At 44.3% G+C, this 14517-nt stretch overlaps 1 protein-coding gene across 1 annotated transcript in view; it reads right to left on the bottom strand.

The window, feature by feature from the left end:
- LOC143988580 (mast cell carboxypeptidase A-like) overlaps positions 1-14517 on the bottom strand; it is a 41861-nt gene that overhangs the window by 4078 nt on the left and 23266 nt on the right. The window contains exons 7-8 of the mRNA XM_077488254.1: positions 6087-6197; positions 3215-3305 (exon numbers count right to left, since the gene is read on the bottom strand). Coding sequence (XP_077344380.1) covers positions 3215-3305; positions 6087-6197 — 202 coding nt within the window. The remainder of the gene's footprint in view (positions 1-3214; positions 3306-6086; positions 6198-14517) is intronic.

The raw sequence follows: 14517 nt of genomic DNA, 5'->3' as shown, positions 1-14517 counted from the left end.
GGTCTTTGACCAGCAAATTGGTCCGGTCTGAAAGTGGTTAAAGTGGCGAACAAGACACCTGACTCCTCCCTGATGCGCTTGCGTCACAGACACGTGACACGTGCCTGTGACGCAATGCGTCAGGGAGGAGCCAGGTGTCTTGTTCGTCACTTCCGGTCACGGCCGAGACCGGAAGATTCACTGTTTACAAGCGCGAGATTGTTCATTTAAATGTAAGTGTGGATTTTATTATTTATTAAATCATTTTGGAATACTGCACATGAGAGTCCCCCTTTCCTTTCTCCTCGATTTGGTGTACTATGCTTGGAATTTTTGGATAAACGGGTGATTTGAAGAAAAGCCAGCATCATTCCTTATAAGCGCTTCTGACCCCAAGGGGTTTTGAATTGAGGTGAGAGGCTGGGGGAAATGGGGGTGCACTAGAGCACTGAAGGTGGAGTGTGATAATTGCGGAGTCTGCTTGCACGTTTTAAACACTGCATGATTTACTTTGAACTGTTACTGATAAGAATCGATCCATTGATCAGCACTGAATACTTTGGAACACTGGAGTTTTGATGGACTTCTTATTGCTCATTTGCACTGTGATATTGTCACTTATTTTGTGTAATTTGCACATTCCATGATTGTGGATCTATATTGCATGTTATTAGTTTTTTTGCACTTTAGTCAGCATCAGGGCTGGACTGGGACAAAAATTTGGCCCTGGACTTCATCCAGACCTGCCCACTTTAATTTTGCAAACACGCAAAAAACAGTATATAAACTGTATGCAATTGCGCAAAAAAGCCCCTAGAGAACCCCCCTTACATCGGGGTCCCCAGAGAGCCTCCCCTTACATCAGGGTCCCCATATAGCCTTCCCCTTACATCAGGGTCCCCTGAGAGCCCCTCTTACATCAGAGTCCCCAGAGATCATCCGCCTTACATCAGGGTCCCTAGAGAGCCAACCCATTACATCCGGGTCCCCACAGAGCCCCCCCTTACATCCGGGGTCCACAGAGAACCTCTCTCTTATATCAGGTTCCCCAGAGAGCCCCTGGCTTACATCAGGGTCCCCAGAGAGCCCCTCCTTACATCAGGGTCCCCAGAGAGCCCCTCCTTACATCAGGGTCACCAGAAAGAGGGCAGGTAGTGGGCCGGGACCCTGTGGTTGGGGACTCCTGGACTGACTTGGGGCTATGGGCCCCAGATTCAGGGGCTATAGCCTCAAAAGTCCCCCCCAACGATGCCACTGGCTGTCACTGAAACCGGCCCACAGAGCAATCGGCCCACCGGGAAACTCCCTATAGTCCCTATGGCCAGTACATGCCTGGTCAGCATAATATTGTTGCACTTTTCATTGTGATGTACATGTATGTATAATTTTTAGATTTTTTCACTGATTCATGAATTAAGAGGTTCACTATTTGTATTATTTTTATTAGTCTTGTTTTAAATAGGTAGCGCTACATAACTTTCTTACATTTAATAGATAGTGCAGAGATCATTATTTATGTTGCCAGCTTCCTGTACTATTATAGTTATTTTAATTTGACTGATTAGGGTTGTTCTTTTCAGGTTGTGCGCACTAGTACTTTATTTATAATTACTCTGTCATGTAATACTGTACCCAGATGAATTTTTTGGCCTTTTTTTCTCACAAATAGAGCTTTCATTTGGTGGTATTTGATCACCTCTGGGTTTTTAATTTTTTGCGCTATAAATGAAAAAAGACTGAAAATTTTGAAAAAAAACAACGCATTTTTCTTTGATTCTGTGATAAAATTTTGCAAATTATTACTTTTTCTTCATAAATTTTGGCCACAATTTATACTGCTACATATCTTTGGTAAAAATAACCCAAATTAGTGGATATTATTTGGTCTTTGTGAAAGTTAGAGAGTCTACAAGTTGTGGTGCAAATCATACAAAATTGATCACATCTGATGTACTGGTGGCCAAACTCATTTCTTGAGACCCGAACAAGCCAGGAAAGTACAAATACCCCCCCTTTTTTGAAAGTAGACATTCCAAGGTATTTAGTAAAAGGCATGGGGAGCTTTTTGATGTTGTAATTTTTTCCCACAATTCTTTGCAAAATGAAGATTTTTTCCCCCCACAATATTGTCATTGTAATAGGTTATTTCTCTTACTTGGCATGTGTATACCACAAATGATGCCCCAAAATAAATTCTCCTACTCCTCCTGAGTATTACGATACCACATGTGTGGGAATTTTCCACAGCCTAGCCACATAGAGAGGCCAAACATGCAGGGAGCACCATCACGTGTTCTAGGAGCATAAATTACACATCTAAATTGTTGATTACCTATTACACTTTTGAAAGCCCTGGAGCACCAGGACAATGACATGTGACACTGATGTGGCACTGATGACAGATGCCACTAATACGTGGCACTGATGACACGTGACACTGATGACAGATGGCACTAATATGTGGCACTGATGACATATAGCACTTATACGTGGTACTGATGACACGTGGCACTAATACGTGGCACTGATGACACATGACACTAATACGTGGAAACAATGACACATGGCACTAATACATGGCACTGATGACAGCTGGCACTATGTGGCACTGAAGACATGTGGCACTAATGACAGATGGCACTTATACGTGGCACTGATGACAGATGGCACTTATACGTGGCACTGACAACAGATGGCACTGGGGACAGATGGCACTGGGGACAGATAGCACTGATGACAGGGGGCACTGGGGACAGATGGCACTGATGACAGGTGGCACTGGGGGCAGATGGCATTGACAGGTGGCAGTGAGGACAGATGGCAGTGGGGACAGATGGGCACTTTATTTTCGTTTTTTATTTTCTTTATTTTTTTTTCCACTAACTGCTGCATCTGACTAAGCGGTTCATCTCTCCCTCCTCACACGCTATCTCTGTGTGAGGAGGGAGAGCCAGCGATGAGAGATGATCTCATATGTTTACATATGAGATCATCTCCCATTGGACATGCCGATTGTGCTGTAAACGACTACTGTGATTGGCCATTTACAGCGATCTGTGACTGGCTGTGTCCAAGGGACACGGCCAGCAAAGAGCATCCCGATGCACGCACACAGGAGCACGCATTACGGAAGTAAACAGGAAGACATCCAGGGACGCCCTCCCCGCAGTTAGCGTCCACGCTGTAGCCATCTTTTGTCTATAGCGCGGGTGCGAAGTGGTTAAAGAGAACCCACCTGTCCATGAAGCATTGAAATTCCTGTTGAGGTCAACGCCAAAACACTTTTCATTCGGAGTTGGGGCACGATTCTTTCTCCACAACCGATCCTAGAATTAAAAAAAAAATGTTTTGTATCATAACACCATTGAAAAGTTAACCTGTTCATGTTCAACCAGTATATGGATGTTAGAACACCCCTTACTGACCTCTGTAGCTGCAGGCAGTATGGAGCAATATATTCTCAAAGTTCATAACAATGTCACTTTTGGTTGGATTCTTAGCAGCTTTGTCTCACTTTGTTCTGTCCCCTTAAGCCCCATACACACTATCAGATTTTCTGCTGATTTTTGTCTTCAGATTTACCAAAACCATGTAGTGTAAGGACCTGCCTGATTGCATTCACATTGAAACTCCTAAGGTTTGGTAAATCTGAAGGAAAATATCAGCAGAAAATATGATAGTGTGTATGGGGCTTTACAAGCTTTTCAAGGTTCTACTGTAAACGTGATGTACCTGTTCTTTGTTTACATTAGGAGGCTGGAATGCAAACTCTCGGGTTTTGGATAGAACCATAGCTAAGAGAGTGACCATGCCCATGTTGGACATAGATGATTTTACAGCCAGCATAGCTTTTTAAAGTGTTAGTTCACCTTTAATGACTTTTACCAAAAACACCCCTATGCATTACAGCATAATCAGTATATCAATATGCAGTTCTCTGTTTTGTGAATGAATTCGTATTATCTAAGCTACTTAATTAATTTCCCACCACTCTGTTCTACAGATAGCAGGACATAGTGAGCATTAGATGCATGACCCCAGAAACTTATAAATTAGTAAATGGCTTTGTTCCCTACCCATTCATGTGCATTCCACTCTCTCTCTCTCCTGCAGCTCAGCACTCAGCACTCTGTGAGATTGAAAAAGAGTGGACTGCGAATGTGTGGGTAGGGAGCAAGCTGAGTTGTTGTTTGTGAGTTTCCAGGGCTACACATTCTACAGTGCATCATCTGCCATCTGCAGGACAGCATAAAAAAGGAATATTGACGCTGTAGTGCACAGGGTCATTTTTGGCAAAAGCTATTGAAGGTGAACTAACCGTTTAGTAAAGACTGGAGAAGCAGGCTATGGGCTGACTTTTTTGCTAAACTATTTTTATCTAGTAACAGAGTCTCTTTAACCACTTCCCGAACGGCACACGACGATGTACGTCAGTAGAATGGCACAGGCAGTCAAATTGGCATACAGGTACGTCCATTTGTATTTGCCACGTGCCGGTCAGGAACCCCGTGAGTCTGGACGCGGGTCCTGCAGACTCAATCGCCGCGGGGATACCCGTGATCGTCTCATGGGGAGGCTGAACGGGGAGATGCCGATGTAAACAGCATCTCCCCGTTCTGCCTAGCAACAAGTAACACTGGTCTCTGCTCCATGTGATTAGAGCAGAGATCAGTGTTCACTAACACACAGCCCAGCCCCCCACAGTTAGTAACACGCCCCTAGGACACACTTAACCCCTACACTGCCACCCCCTGGTTAACCCCTTCACTGCCAGTGTCATTTACACAGGAATGAGTGCATTTGTATAGCACCGATTGCTGTATAAATGACAATGGTCCCAAAAAGTGTCAAAATTTTCCAATGTGTCCGCCATAATGTCACAGTCACAATCAAAATCACTGATCGCCGCCATTACTAGTAAAAAAAAAAAAATAATAATAAAAAAGCCCATAAAACTATCCCCTATTTTGTAAATGCAATAAATTTTGCGCAAAACCAATTTTTTTTACCAAAAATATGTAGAAGAATATGTATTGGCCTAAACTGAGGAAAAAATGTTTTTTATATGTTTTTGGGGATATTTATTATAGCATTAAGTAAAAAATAATGCGTTTTTTTCAAAATTGTCACTCTATTTTTGTTTAAAGTGCAAAAAATAAAAACCGCAGAGGTGATCAAATACCATCAAAAGAAAGCTCTATTTGTGGGAAAAAAAGGACGTTAATTTTGTTTGGGAGCCACGTCGCACAACCGCGCAATTGTCAGTTAAAGCGACGCAGTGCCGAATCGCAAAAAGTGGTCTGGTCTTAAGCCAGCAAAATGGTCTGGCCTGAAAGTGGTTAAAGTGTAACTAAAGGCAAAACTTTTGGCTAGAGTACAGGAAGCTTAGCATGCTTGTCAGGGTTTATTGATGTCAGTGCCCCTGTTAAGGAGATTCACCCTCTCTATTTGTCCTGTTTACCATTATCATTGAAAGTGAAAGTAAAAGAAAATCTCAAATGTTGGGCTGTCCCCAGAAATCTTCAAACTGGGGACACCAGTTCTGGTGACCTGGGGGATCCCAAGGAATTCCCTTAATATGCAGAGATTTCCTCTCACTTCCTGTTTGGTTATGGGACAGGAAGGGAATGGAAATCTCCACAATGGGACACAGATGGCGAAAAACAAATATGAAAGGGGTTATAACCCTCCCTTAGTCTATCCAAAATAAAAATAAAGTTTTGCCTATAGTTCTACTTTGAGAACCTATGACCAGAGGCGGACTGACAACTCATGGGGCCCCCGGGCAATTGGAGATTATGGGGCCCCCGGGCAATAGGAGAATATGGGGCCCCCGGGCAATAGATTATGGGGCCACACAGTATACACACACACATACAGTACACACACACAGAATACACATACACACACTGAAAAGGTACTGGAGAGGCGGGGAAGCTATAATCTTGGGATTTAAAAATAAACACAGATTTTGACATACTGTCCCTGGTTTTATTGAGGCTGGCAACCCTGATGGGGCCCCTTAGTGGCATGGGGCCCTCGGGCAGTGCCCGAGTGTCCAAATGGTCAGTCCACCCCTGCCTATGACTCTAAACCAAAATACTTACACTTGTCCAGGTAAAGATATAGCCATCAATATTAAATACAGGCAAAACATGGAATATGAGGTTATCCAAGAGCTTAGTCATAGCTTTATCTTTTCCATATGTGTAAATTGCCTATTGAGAAATGACACATACAGCTTGTTATTATGTAATTAGTAATGCATGTATTAAGTTATATAATAAAGTGCTAAGTCACAAAAATGATAATATGCACCATAACAAAACAAATTATCACAAATCATTCTGGGAATTTTGGTAATCTCTTTTTTTTTTTAAACTTTATTTCTTTATTAAGATATTTATTTTGTTTACAAAATACATCAAAATTGAACATCCCCTCAGTCCCCCCCCCCCTCCCATCACCTTATCAGATAAAAATATAAAAAAGGATGGTTCATATCTTGGGTGGCCTAAGAGGGGATTGGTATCATGAGGGCCATCCTAGCTGATGTTCCATGTAATCTAGATTTCCACTCTATCACACTTCCCTCTCATCCCCATTCTCGCACACTTCCACCCTCTTCATTTGCCCTCATACTTTAATTCTTATTGGGTCACTTTTCATCCTTAAAATATTTATTTTTCACACTATTATTATTCACATATCAATCCCTCTGGCTTCCCACCAAGGTTTCCACATCTTGTCATATTTCTTTAAAGTCCCTTGTTTTATATATAACGCTTTCTCTTTAAGAATTACCACATTCATGCTATTTATCCATTCTCTGCCGGACTGAGGCGACACCGACAACCATCTTAGGGCAATCAGTTTACTTGCCTGAAATAGGCATCTCAGAACCACCGTCTTGCTGCTTCCTGGGTTTCCAACTCCTTCAACTTTCAACTAATCCCAGGAGACAATACTTTGCCTCCATCCTGGTGGAGGTTCCAAACACCCCATCAATGGTTCCTGTCACCTCCGTCCAGTAGCGGATCAACTTCGGGCATCTCCAAAACATGTGAATCATGTCTCCCTCCATGTCCCCGCACCGGGGGCAGCTTGCATCCGGCCATCGGCCAAATTGAAAAAGTTTACGAGGAGTATAATAGGTTCTATATAATAACAACAGATGTGACATCCTCTGAGAGGGAGAGAGTGATACTAACGGAGCCAGTTCAAGAATTCGATTCCATTGTATTTTGGAGATATCTCCCACATCTTTTTCCCACTTCCTCTTGTACATAGGGATCTCTATCCCTCCCATTCTCCCCTTGTTTATATGTGGGTATATTTTTGAAATTAAACCTTTTCCTGTTTCTGCATTAATTATTTTTTGAAGAACTGGGATTGCGCTTCATTCTTTGGTCCTCCCTCTAAACTGCTCCTCTAGTGCGTGCTTGACCTGCAAATACTTATAGAAGGATTTATTTGGTAGAGCAAAATAATCTCTCAGTTCCTGAAAGGTTTTCAGGGCACCATCTTGGTATAGCTGAGTGATAAATTTTATTCCACATCTCTCCCATTCTCTTACTGTCCCCATCTTCTGCAGTTCTCCCAATTTGCTATTCTTCCATAAGGGGGTATACTCATTTAATCCTCTGTATTTTAATATGGCCTTCGCTGTGTCCCACACTCTCGTCATTAAACTCAAAGTAGAGAGTCCTAATGGAAAGGATCCTGCCTCCAGAGCTTCCACTATTGAGTAATGTGGTGTATTTTGTAGGAGCATTTTTCTCCCTGCCTCTCTAATACATCACGCTCTTGTGAAAAGCTTCTATACATGTTCTTTTCTTTTTTATAGATCAGATCTGTCAAGTTAAAGCGGGAGTCCGCTGGGACTCCGCGTTTTTTTTTTTTTAAAAGCCAGCAGCTACAAATACTGCAGCTGCTGACTTTTAAAATAGTGACACATACCTGTCCAGCGCGCCCGCGGTGTCGGCACCCGAAGCCGATCTGTAGATCGTCTCTCGGGTGCTGCCGCCGCCATCTTGGGTATGGGAATCAGGAAATGGAGCCTTTCGGCTTCATTTCCCGGTTCCCTACTGCGCATGCGCGAGCCGCGCTGCGCAATAAGGACGGTCCCCACTGCCTCTGGGATCTGTGTGTTTTCCCAGCAGGCAGCGGGGCACTTGCGGAAAGGGGCGTAATCTACGCCCCTTTCCGCAGAGAGCTATCCCGGAAGTGGGTGCAGATACCTGTACTGTACAGGTATCTGCTCCCCCCTCCCCCCCTGAAAGGTGCCAATTGTAGCGCCGGAGGGGGGGAGGGTTCCGATGAGCGGAAGGTCCACTTTAGGGTGGACCTCCGCTTTAAGAGGTAGCTATTCCTGACCTGAACAAATACTTTAAATGGCTTCAATGCCCCTGTGTAACAGACCCAGGAGAAGCATGCAACAAATGAAAGTCAGAGAAAAGTCAGAATTTTAGCTGTTCAGGGACTCAGAAGATGTTGAACCTGAAGAATCAAAATGATAGCCGGGCAACTAGTACTTTTAGGAAGAAAAGTCAACAGAAGAGTCTTATTACAAGCTTTACTTATCTCATGAGTTGTTTTCTGTAAAATAATAAAGTATTGGGTTTATAGCTTGTAACAGGGTGTTCATTTTACTTTGTTTAATTCTAATGAAGTTTGTTGCTTGTGCAGTTCTTACTTTCTATCATTATATGACCTCATATGTCCTAAGTTCCTTAACTGAAAACTGAAAATTGTATCATACTTACAGTAATTTTCTTTTCCTGGTGCCAATTCATGGCAGCATACATGTGATAGAGCTCCGCCTCTACTCCGCCTTCAGGACTAGTGAATAGCATAAAGTACAGGGCATTGTCCCTCCCCCAACATTCTTTGTAATATAGAGTACCAAGGGTGGGATCGTATGTTGCCGTGGATTGGCACCAGGAAAGGAAAATTACTGTAAGTATGATACAATTTTCCATTTTCCTGGTGCCTCCATGGCAGCATACATGTGATAAATAACTAGCTCACACAGGTGGGTTTAATACTTTAATGGAAATTTTTAATCAGAAACAGACATAGCAGCACAAAGTTCTCTTCTCCCGAACTCTACAGTGGTAAGAGCTCCGGAATCAACACAATAGTGTTTAAGGAATATGTCGAGAAGACCAAGTGTTGGCCCTGCATGCTGTTTCCAAAGAAACATTTGCCCTCGCTGCCCAAGAAGGTGATACAGCTCTTGTTGAATGAGCATTCACTGGAGCCAGAGGTTCCAAGTTATTTACTCTGTATGCTTTCTGAATTAGTTTGACAACCCAGGATGCCAAGGTTCTAGTAGAAGCTTCCTTTGCTCTATTCTTGCCCCATGGGATGATGAATAATCTTTCAGAGTTCCTAAAAACTTGCTGTGGCTTCCAAATAGGCCCTGAGGACTTTGGATATGTCTAACTCATGACAGGAGCTTGATTCTGAGTCCATGAAAACTGGTAATTCCCATGGTTCTGATAGGTTTGCCGTTGAGGTGACCTTGGGTGTGAATCCTCTTAGAGGGCGAAATTCTACCCTATCTGGGAAAAAGGATATATGTTCATCCCCCACGCCCAGGGAGTGGAGTTCCAAAATCCTCCTGCCGGATGTAATAGGCAACAGAAAAGTTGTTTTTAAAGTTAGGTTCCAAATTGAGACTTCAACCGGCACAAACAGATGAGTTTATAGGACTTCCAATATTAGAGGAAGATCCCACTTTGGGAAGGAATGTCTGGATGGAGGACGCATCTTCAATACTCCCCTGAGGAACGTAACCACTAGAGGGTCTTCTGCCCACCTGGTGTTAGTTTCTGCAGAAATTGCGGACACTTGTACCTTGAGGGAACTCTGGCTGAGCCCCAAACCAAGACCAGTTTGCAGAAAATTCAGAACATCAGCAGTGGAAGGAGAGATAGGATCAAATCCTTTTCCTGTGGCATAGGATAAGAACTTGTCCCAAATCCTTGCATAAATTGTGTTGGTTGCAGGTTTTCTGGCTTTCAACAGGGTGGATATGACCTCTTGGGAAAAGCCTAACGATAAAAACCTCCTGCTTTCAACTTCCATACAGGAAGATCCAGCTTCTTTGAGTCTGGATGGTCCAGCCTGCCCTGGGTCAACAAGAAGGGAAGGGAGGAATTCTAATCGGAGGTTCCTCACTGAGTTGCATGGTTAGAGGAAACCAAGGTCTCTTCGGCCAATAGGGTAGCACTGCCGGCACTTAGACTGGTTCGCTCAGGAGTCTGAGGAGAAACCTCAATATGATTGGGCGAGGAGGAAAGGCGTAAGCTGTCTCGAAGGTCCAAGGAAAAGATAGCGAATCTACTCCCTCCGCTTGTGGATGTGGAAGGTGAGAGAAGAATCTCCTGATTTTGCAATTCTCCAGTGTAGCAAACAGATCCACCTGTGGGGTCTGCCATAGATTGGAGATCTGGATGAACATATGGGGATGGAGAAACCACTTGTTGTTGTCCCCAAACCTCCTCGATAAGACATCTGCCTCCGTGTTCATCTTGCCTGGGAGATATATTGCCCTGAGGTCTACCAGGTTCCTCAGTGCCCAAAGCATTACAGGTTCCACTTCCCTCAGAAGTGTCTTGCTGTGGGTGCCCCCTTGTTTCTGAAGGTACGAGACTGCAGCCTTGTTGTTCAAATGCAGACGTACTCTCTGTCCCTTTACCTGAGATGCAAAAGAGGTTAAGGCTAGAAATGCTGTCCTCATTTCTAGGATGTTGGACACTATCCCTCTGGTGGGAAAGGACCATCTTCCCTGAATCCGGAATTCTCTGCAATGGACACCCCACCCCTGGCCACTCTCATCTGAAGTAATTGTGGTCCATGAGTGCAAACCCAAATGATGGGCCCGGGATAAATTCTCTGGATATTTCCACCAATGTAGACTCCTGCTCATTAGCGTTGTTAAACGGATTGTCTGAGAAAGATTCCATTGTATTAAGAATCCCGTCTGGAAGTGTCTCCGGTGCCAGTGAGACCATGGAACTAGAGGTATGCATGCATGCATCGATTTCGTTTTTTAAGATCTATTACAGGTCTCCAATCGCCTGTTTTTTTTGTTGCCAGGAATAGGGTTGAATAAAACCTGTAAATCGATCCAATGGGGGAACAGGTATTGCTGCCCTTGACGCTGCAGAGACTACAAAAATTGGTTTGAGGCCAGTGCTTTCTCTGGGGAAGCCAGTAACTGTGTTTCTTTGAAGGACGTGTGAGGAGGCTGCTGAGAGAAAGTCCAGAAGTGACCGTACCCGATCATTGATAGGACCCATGGATCTTGACACTGGGAGGCCCAGATAGGTAATTTTTTTTAACTGGGCTTCCACTGAGGGCGTCTCCGCCCCTTTGATGTCAAAAAGACTTTGTCCCCTCCTGGCGAGCGGTGAGGGACTTGTTTTTTCTAGCTCCCAAAAAAGAAGTCTGGGTGCCTCTCCACAATTTCTTGTTGTCCTAAAGGGGCAAGACTGCCTGAAGTCTCTAGAATTTGATTGCCGGAATCGGGATAAATAGGTCTTTGTTCTCCGCACCTTCCTGTCCTGAGGAAGTAAGCCAGATTTGCCCCCTGTTACTCTGGAGATTGCTTTGTCGAGTTTCTCGCCAAACAAAGATTTTCCATCAAAGGGAATCTTGCACTAATTCTGCTTTGATGCTAGATCGTCTCTCCAAGGTTTTAGCCATAAGGCCCGCTTTGCCATAACCAAATGCAGCATTGAATCGGCCGAACAACGGATTGAGTCAATCGCAGCTTCTCCTACTAAATCTGCCTCCAACTTAAGCTCTTCCAGAGCTTTGATTATGTCCTCTTTAGGAACATCTTGGTGCAGGGCTGTCTCAACATTTTCCAAGACCTGATGGCATTGAAAACAGATGTCAGCGCAATGGCTGGTGTGCAAGCTGCCCCTTTTGAGTTCTAGATCAATACGTCTATCTAGGGGATCCTTGAAAGACGTTGAATCCTCCATTGGCAACGTTACATTTTTCGCCAGACGCACTACAGCCGCATCAACCATTGGCATTGAGCTTAAGGACTGAGTATCCGAGTCTGCCAGAGGATACAGTTTGGTTAAACGGGTTAGAGAAAACTTTTTGTCGGTTTTGTTCCACTCATCCTCTATGATCTCCCTGATCTCCCCCAATAATGGGAAGAAGATTTTCTTTCTTTTGAGGAATGGGAAATAGGTTTTTGATTTTGATTTTTGAGGAGGTTCTTTCGGGTCTTCCCAGGCAATGGTGCTCCTTACTGCTTGTACAAAGGGTTGAACCAGGGAGGAATTGAAACCAGATGGTTCAGTATCAGGTTTAGCTGTTTTTTCTGATGGAGGCAAAGGAGTACTAACATAAACAACAAACGGGAAAGATTCCCAAAGATACTCTTCAGAGAGGATAAGATAAGAAATAGATATTTTATTTAGTTATCCACCATTAATTTCATATTTAGAAAAATGTATTTATAAATAAACACCCTCCTCCAACACCGATCGTGTGTGAGGAGGAGATTGCGGTAACATCTCATTACCGCTTACAGTGTACACCAATCACACTGATTGCCCCCCCCCCCAATAAAGAGGACCTGTCACCACCCCTCATAGTACCTGTCACTCACAGTCCATCAGAGTACCTGTCACAGTCCATCAGAGTACCCGAGTACCTGTCACAGTCCATCAGAGTACCCGAGTACCTGTAACAGTCCATCAGAGTACCCAAGTACCTGTCACAGTCCATCAGACTACCTGAGTACCTGTCACAGCCCATCAGAGTACCCAAGTACCTGTCACAGTCCATCAGAGTACCCGAGTACCTGTCACAGCCCATCAGAGTACCCGAGTACCTGTCACAATCCATCGGAGTACTCGAGTTCCTGTCACGGCACATCAGAGTACCCGAGTACCTGTCACGGTCCATCAGAGTACCCAAGTACCTGTCACGGTCCATCAGAGTACCCGAGTACCTGTCACGTCCATCAGAGTACCCAAGTACCTGTCACGGTCCATCAGAGTACACGAGTACATGTCACGGTTCATCCGAGTACCCGAGTACCTGTCACAGCCCATCAAAGTACCCAAGTACCTGTCACAGCCCATCAGAGTACCCGAGTATCCGTCACAGCCCATCAGAGTACCTGAGTACCTGTCACAGCCCATCTGAGTACCTGAGTACCTGTCCCAGTTCATCAGAGTACCCCAGTACCTGTCACAGTTCATCTGAGTACCTGTCACAGTCCATATGAGTACCTGAGTACCTATCACGCCCTTCAGAGTACCCAAATACCAGTCACCAGGCCATCAGAGTACCCAAGTACCTGTCACCAGGCCATCAGAGTACCCGGGTACCTGTCACCAGGCCATCAGAGTACCCGAGTACCTGTCACCAGGCCATCAGAGTACTCAGGTACCTGTCACCAGGCCATCAGAGTACCAGAGTACCTATCGGCAGCCCATCAGAGTACCCGAGTACCTATTTGGAGCCCATGCCTCATAGATTATACGTTGGGGTGTTTGCTTTCCAAAATGGGGTCATTTTATGGGAAATTCCATTGTCCTTGTACTCCAGGGCCTTCAAATGTGTAATACAGTGGTGTGAAAAAGTGTTTGCCCCCTTCCTCATTTCCTGTTCCTTTGCATGTTTGTCACAATTAAGTGTTTCGGAACATCAAACCAATTTAAACAATAGTCAAGAACAACACAAGTAAACACAAAATGCAATTTGTAAATGAAGGTGTTTATTATTAAAGGTGAAAAAAAATCCAAACCATCATGGCCCTGTGTGAAAAAGTGATTGCCCCCCCTTGTTAAAACATACTATAACTGTGGTTGTCCACACCTGAGTTCAATTTCTCTAGCCACACCCAGGCCTGATTATTGCCACACCTGTTCACAATCAAGGCATCACTTAAATAGGAGCTGCTTGACACAGTAAGGTCCACCAGAAGATCCTTAAAAGCTACACATCATGCCGAGACCCAAAGAAATTCAGGAACAATTGAGAAAGAAAGTAATTGAGATCTATCAGTCTGGAAAGGGTTATAAAGCCATTTCCAAAGCTTTGGGAATCCAGCGAACCACAGTGAGAGCCATTATCCACAAATGGCGAAGACATGGAACAGTGGTGAACCTTCCCAGGAGTGGCCGGCCGCCCAAAATTACCCCAAGAGCGCAGCGACGACTCATCCAAGAGGTCACAAAAGACCCCACAACAACGTCCAAGGAACTGCAGGCCTCACTTGCCTCAGTTAAGGTCAGCGTTCATGCCTCCACCATCAGGAAAAGACTGGGCAAAAATGGCCTGCATGGCAGAGTTCCAAGGAGAAAACCACTGCTGAGCAAAAAGAACATCAAAGCTCGTCTCAATTTCTCCACAACACATCTTGATGATCCCCAAGACTTTTGGGACAACATTCTGTGGACCAATGAGACAAAAGTGGAACTCTTTGGAAGGTGTGTGTCCAAGAATATCAGGCGTAGAAGGAACACTGCATTTCATAAAAAGAACATTATACCAACA

This window comes from Lithobates pipiens, unplaced genomic scaffold, assembly GCF_037356315.1.
Source record: "Lithobates pipiens isolate NorthernLeopardFrog02 unplaced genomic scaffold, aLitPip1_a1.2 Scaffold_18, whole genome shotgun sequence".
Lineage (NCBI taxonomy): Eukaryota > Metazoa > Chordata > Amphibia > Anura > Ranidae > Lithobates > Lithobates pipiens.
Note: the sequence above shows the minus strand (reverse complement) of the source record. Positions and strands in the feature narration are given on the sequence as shown.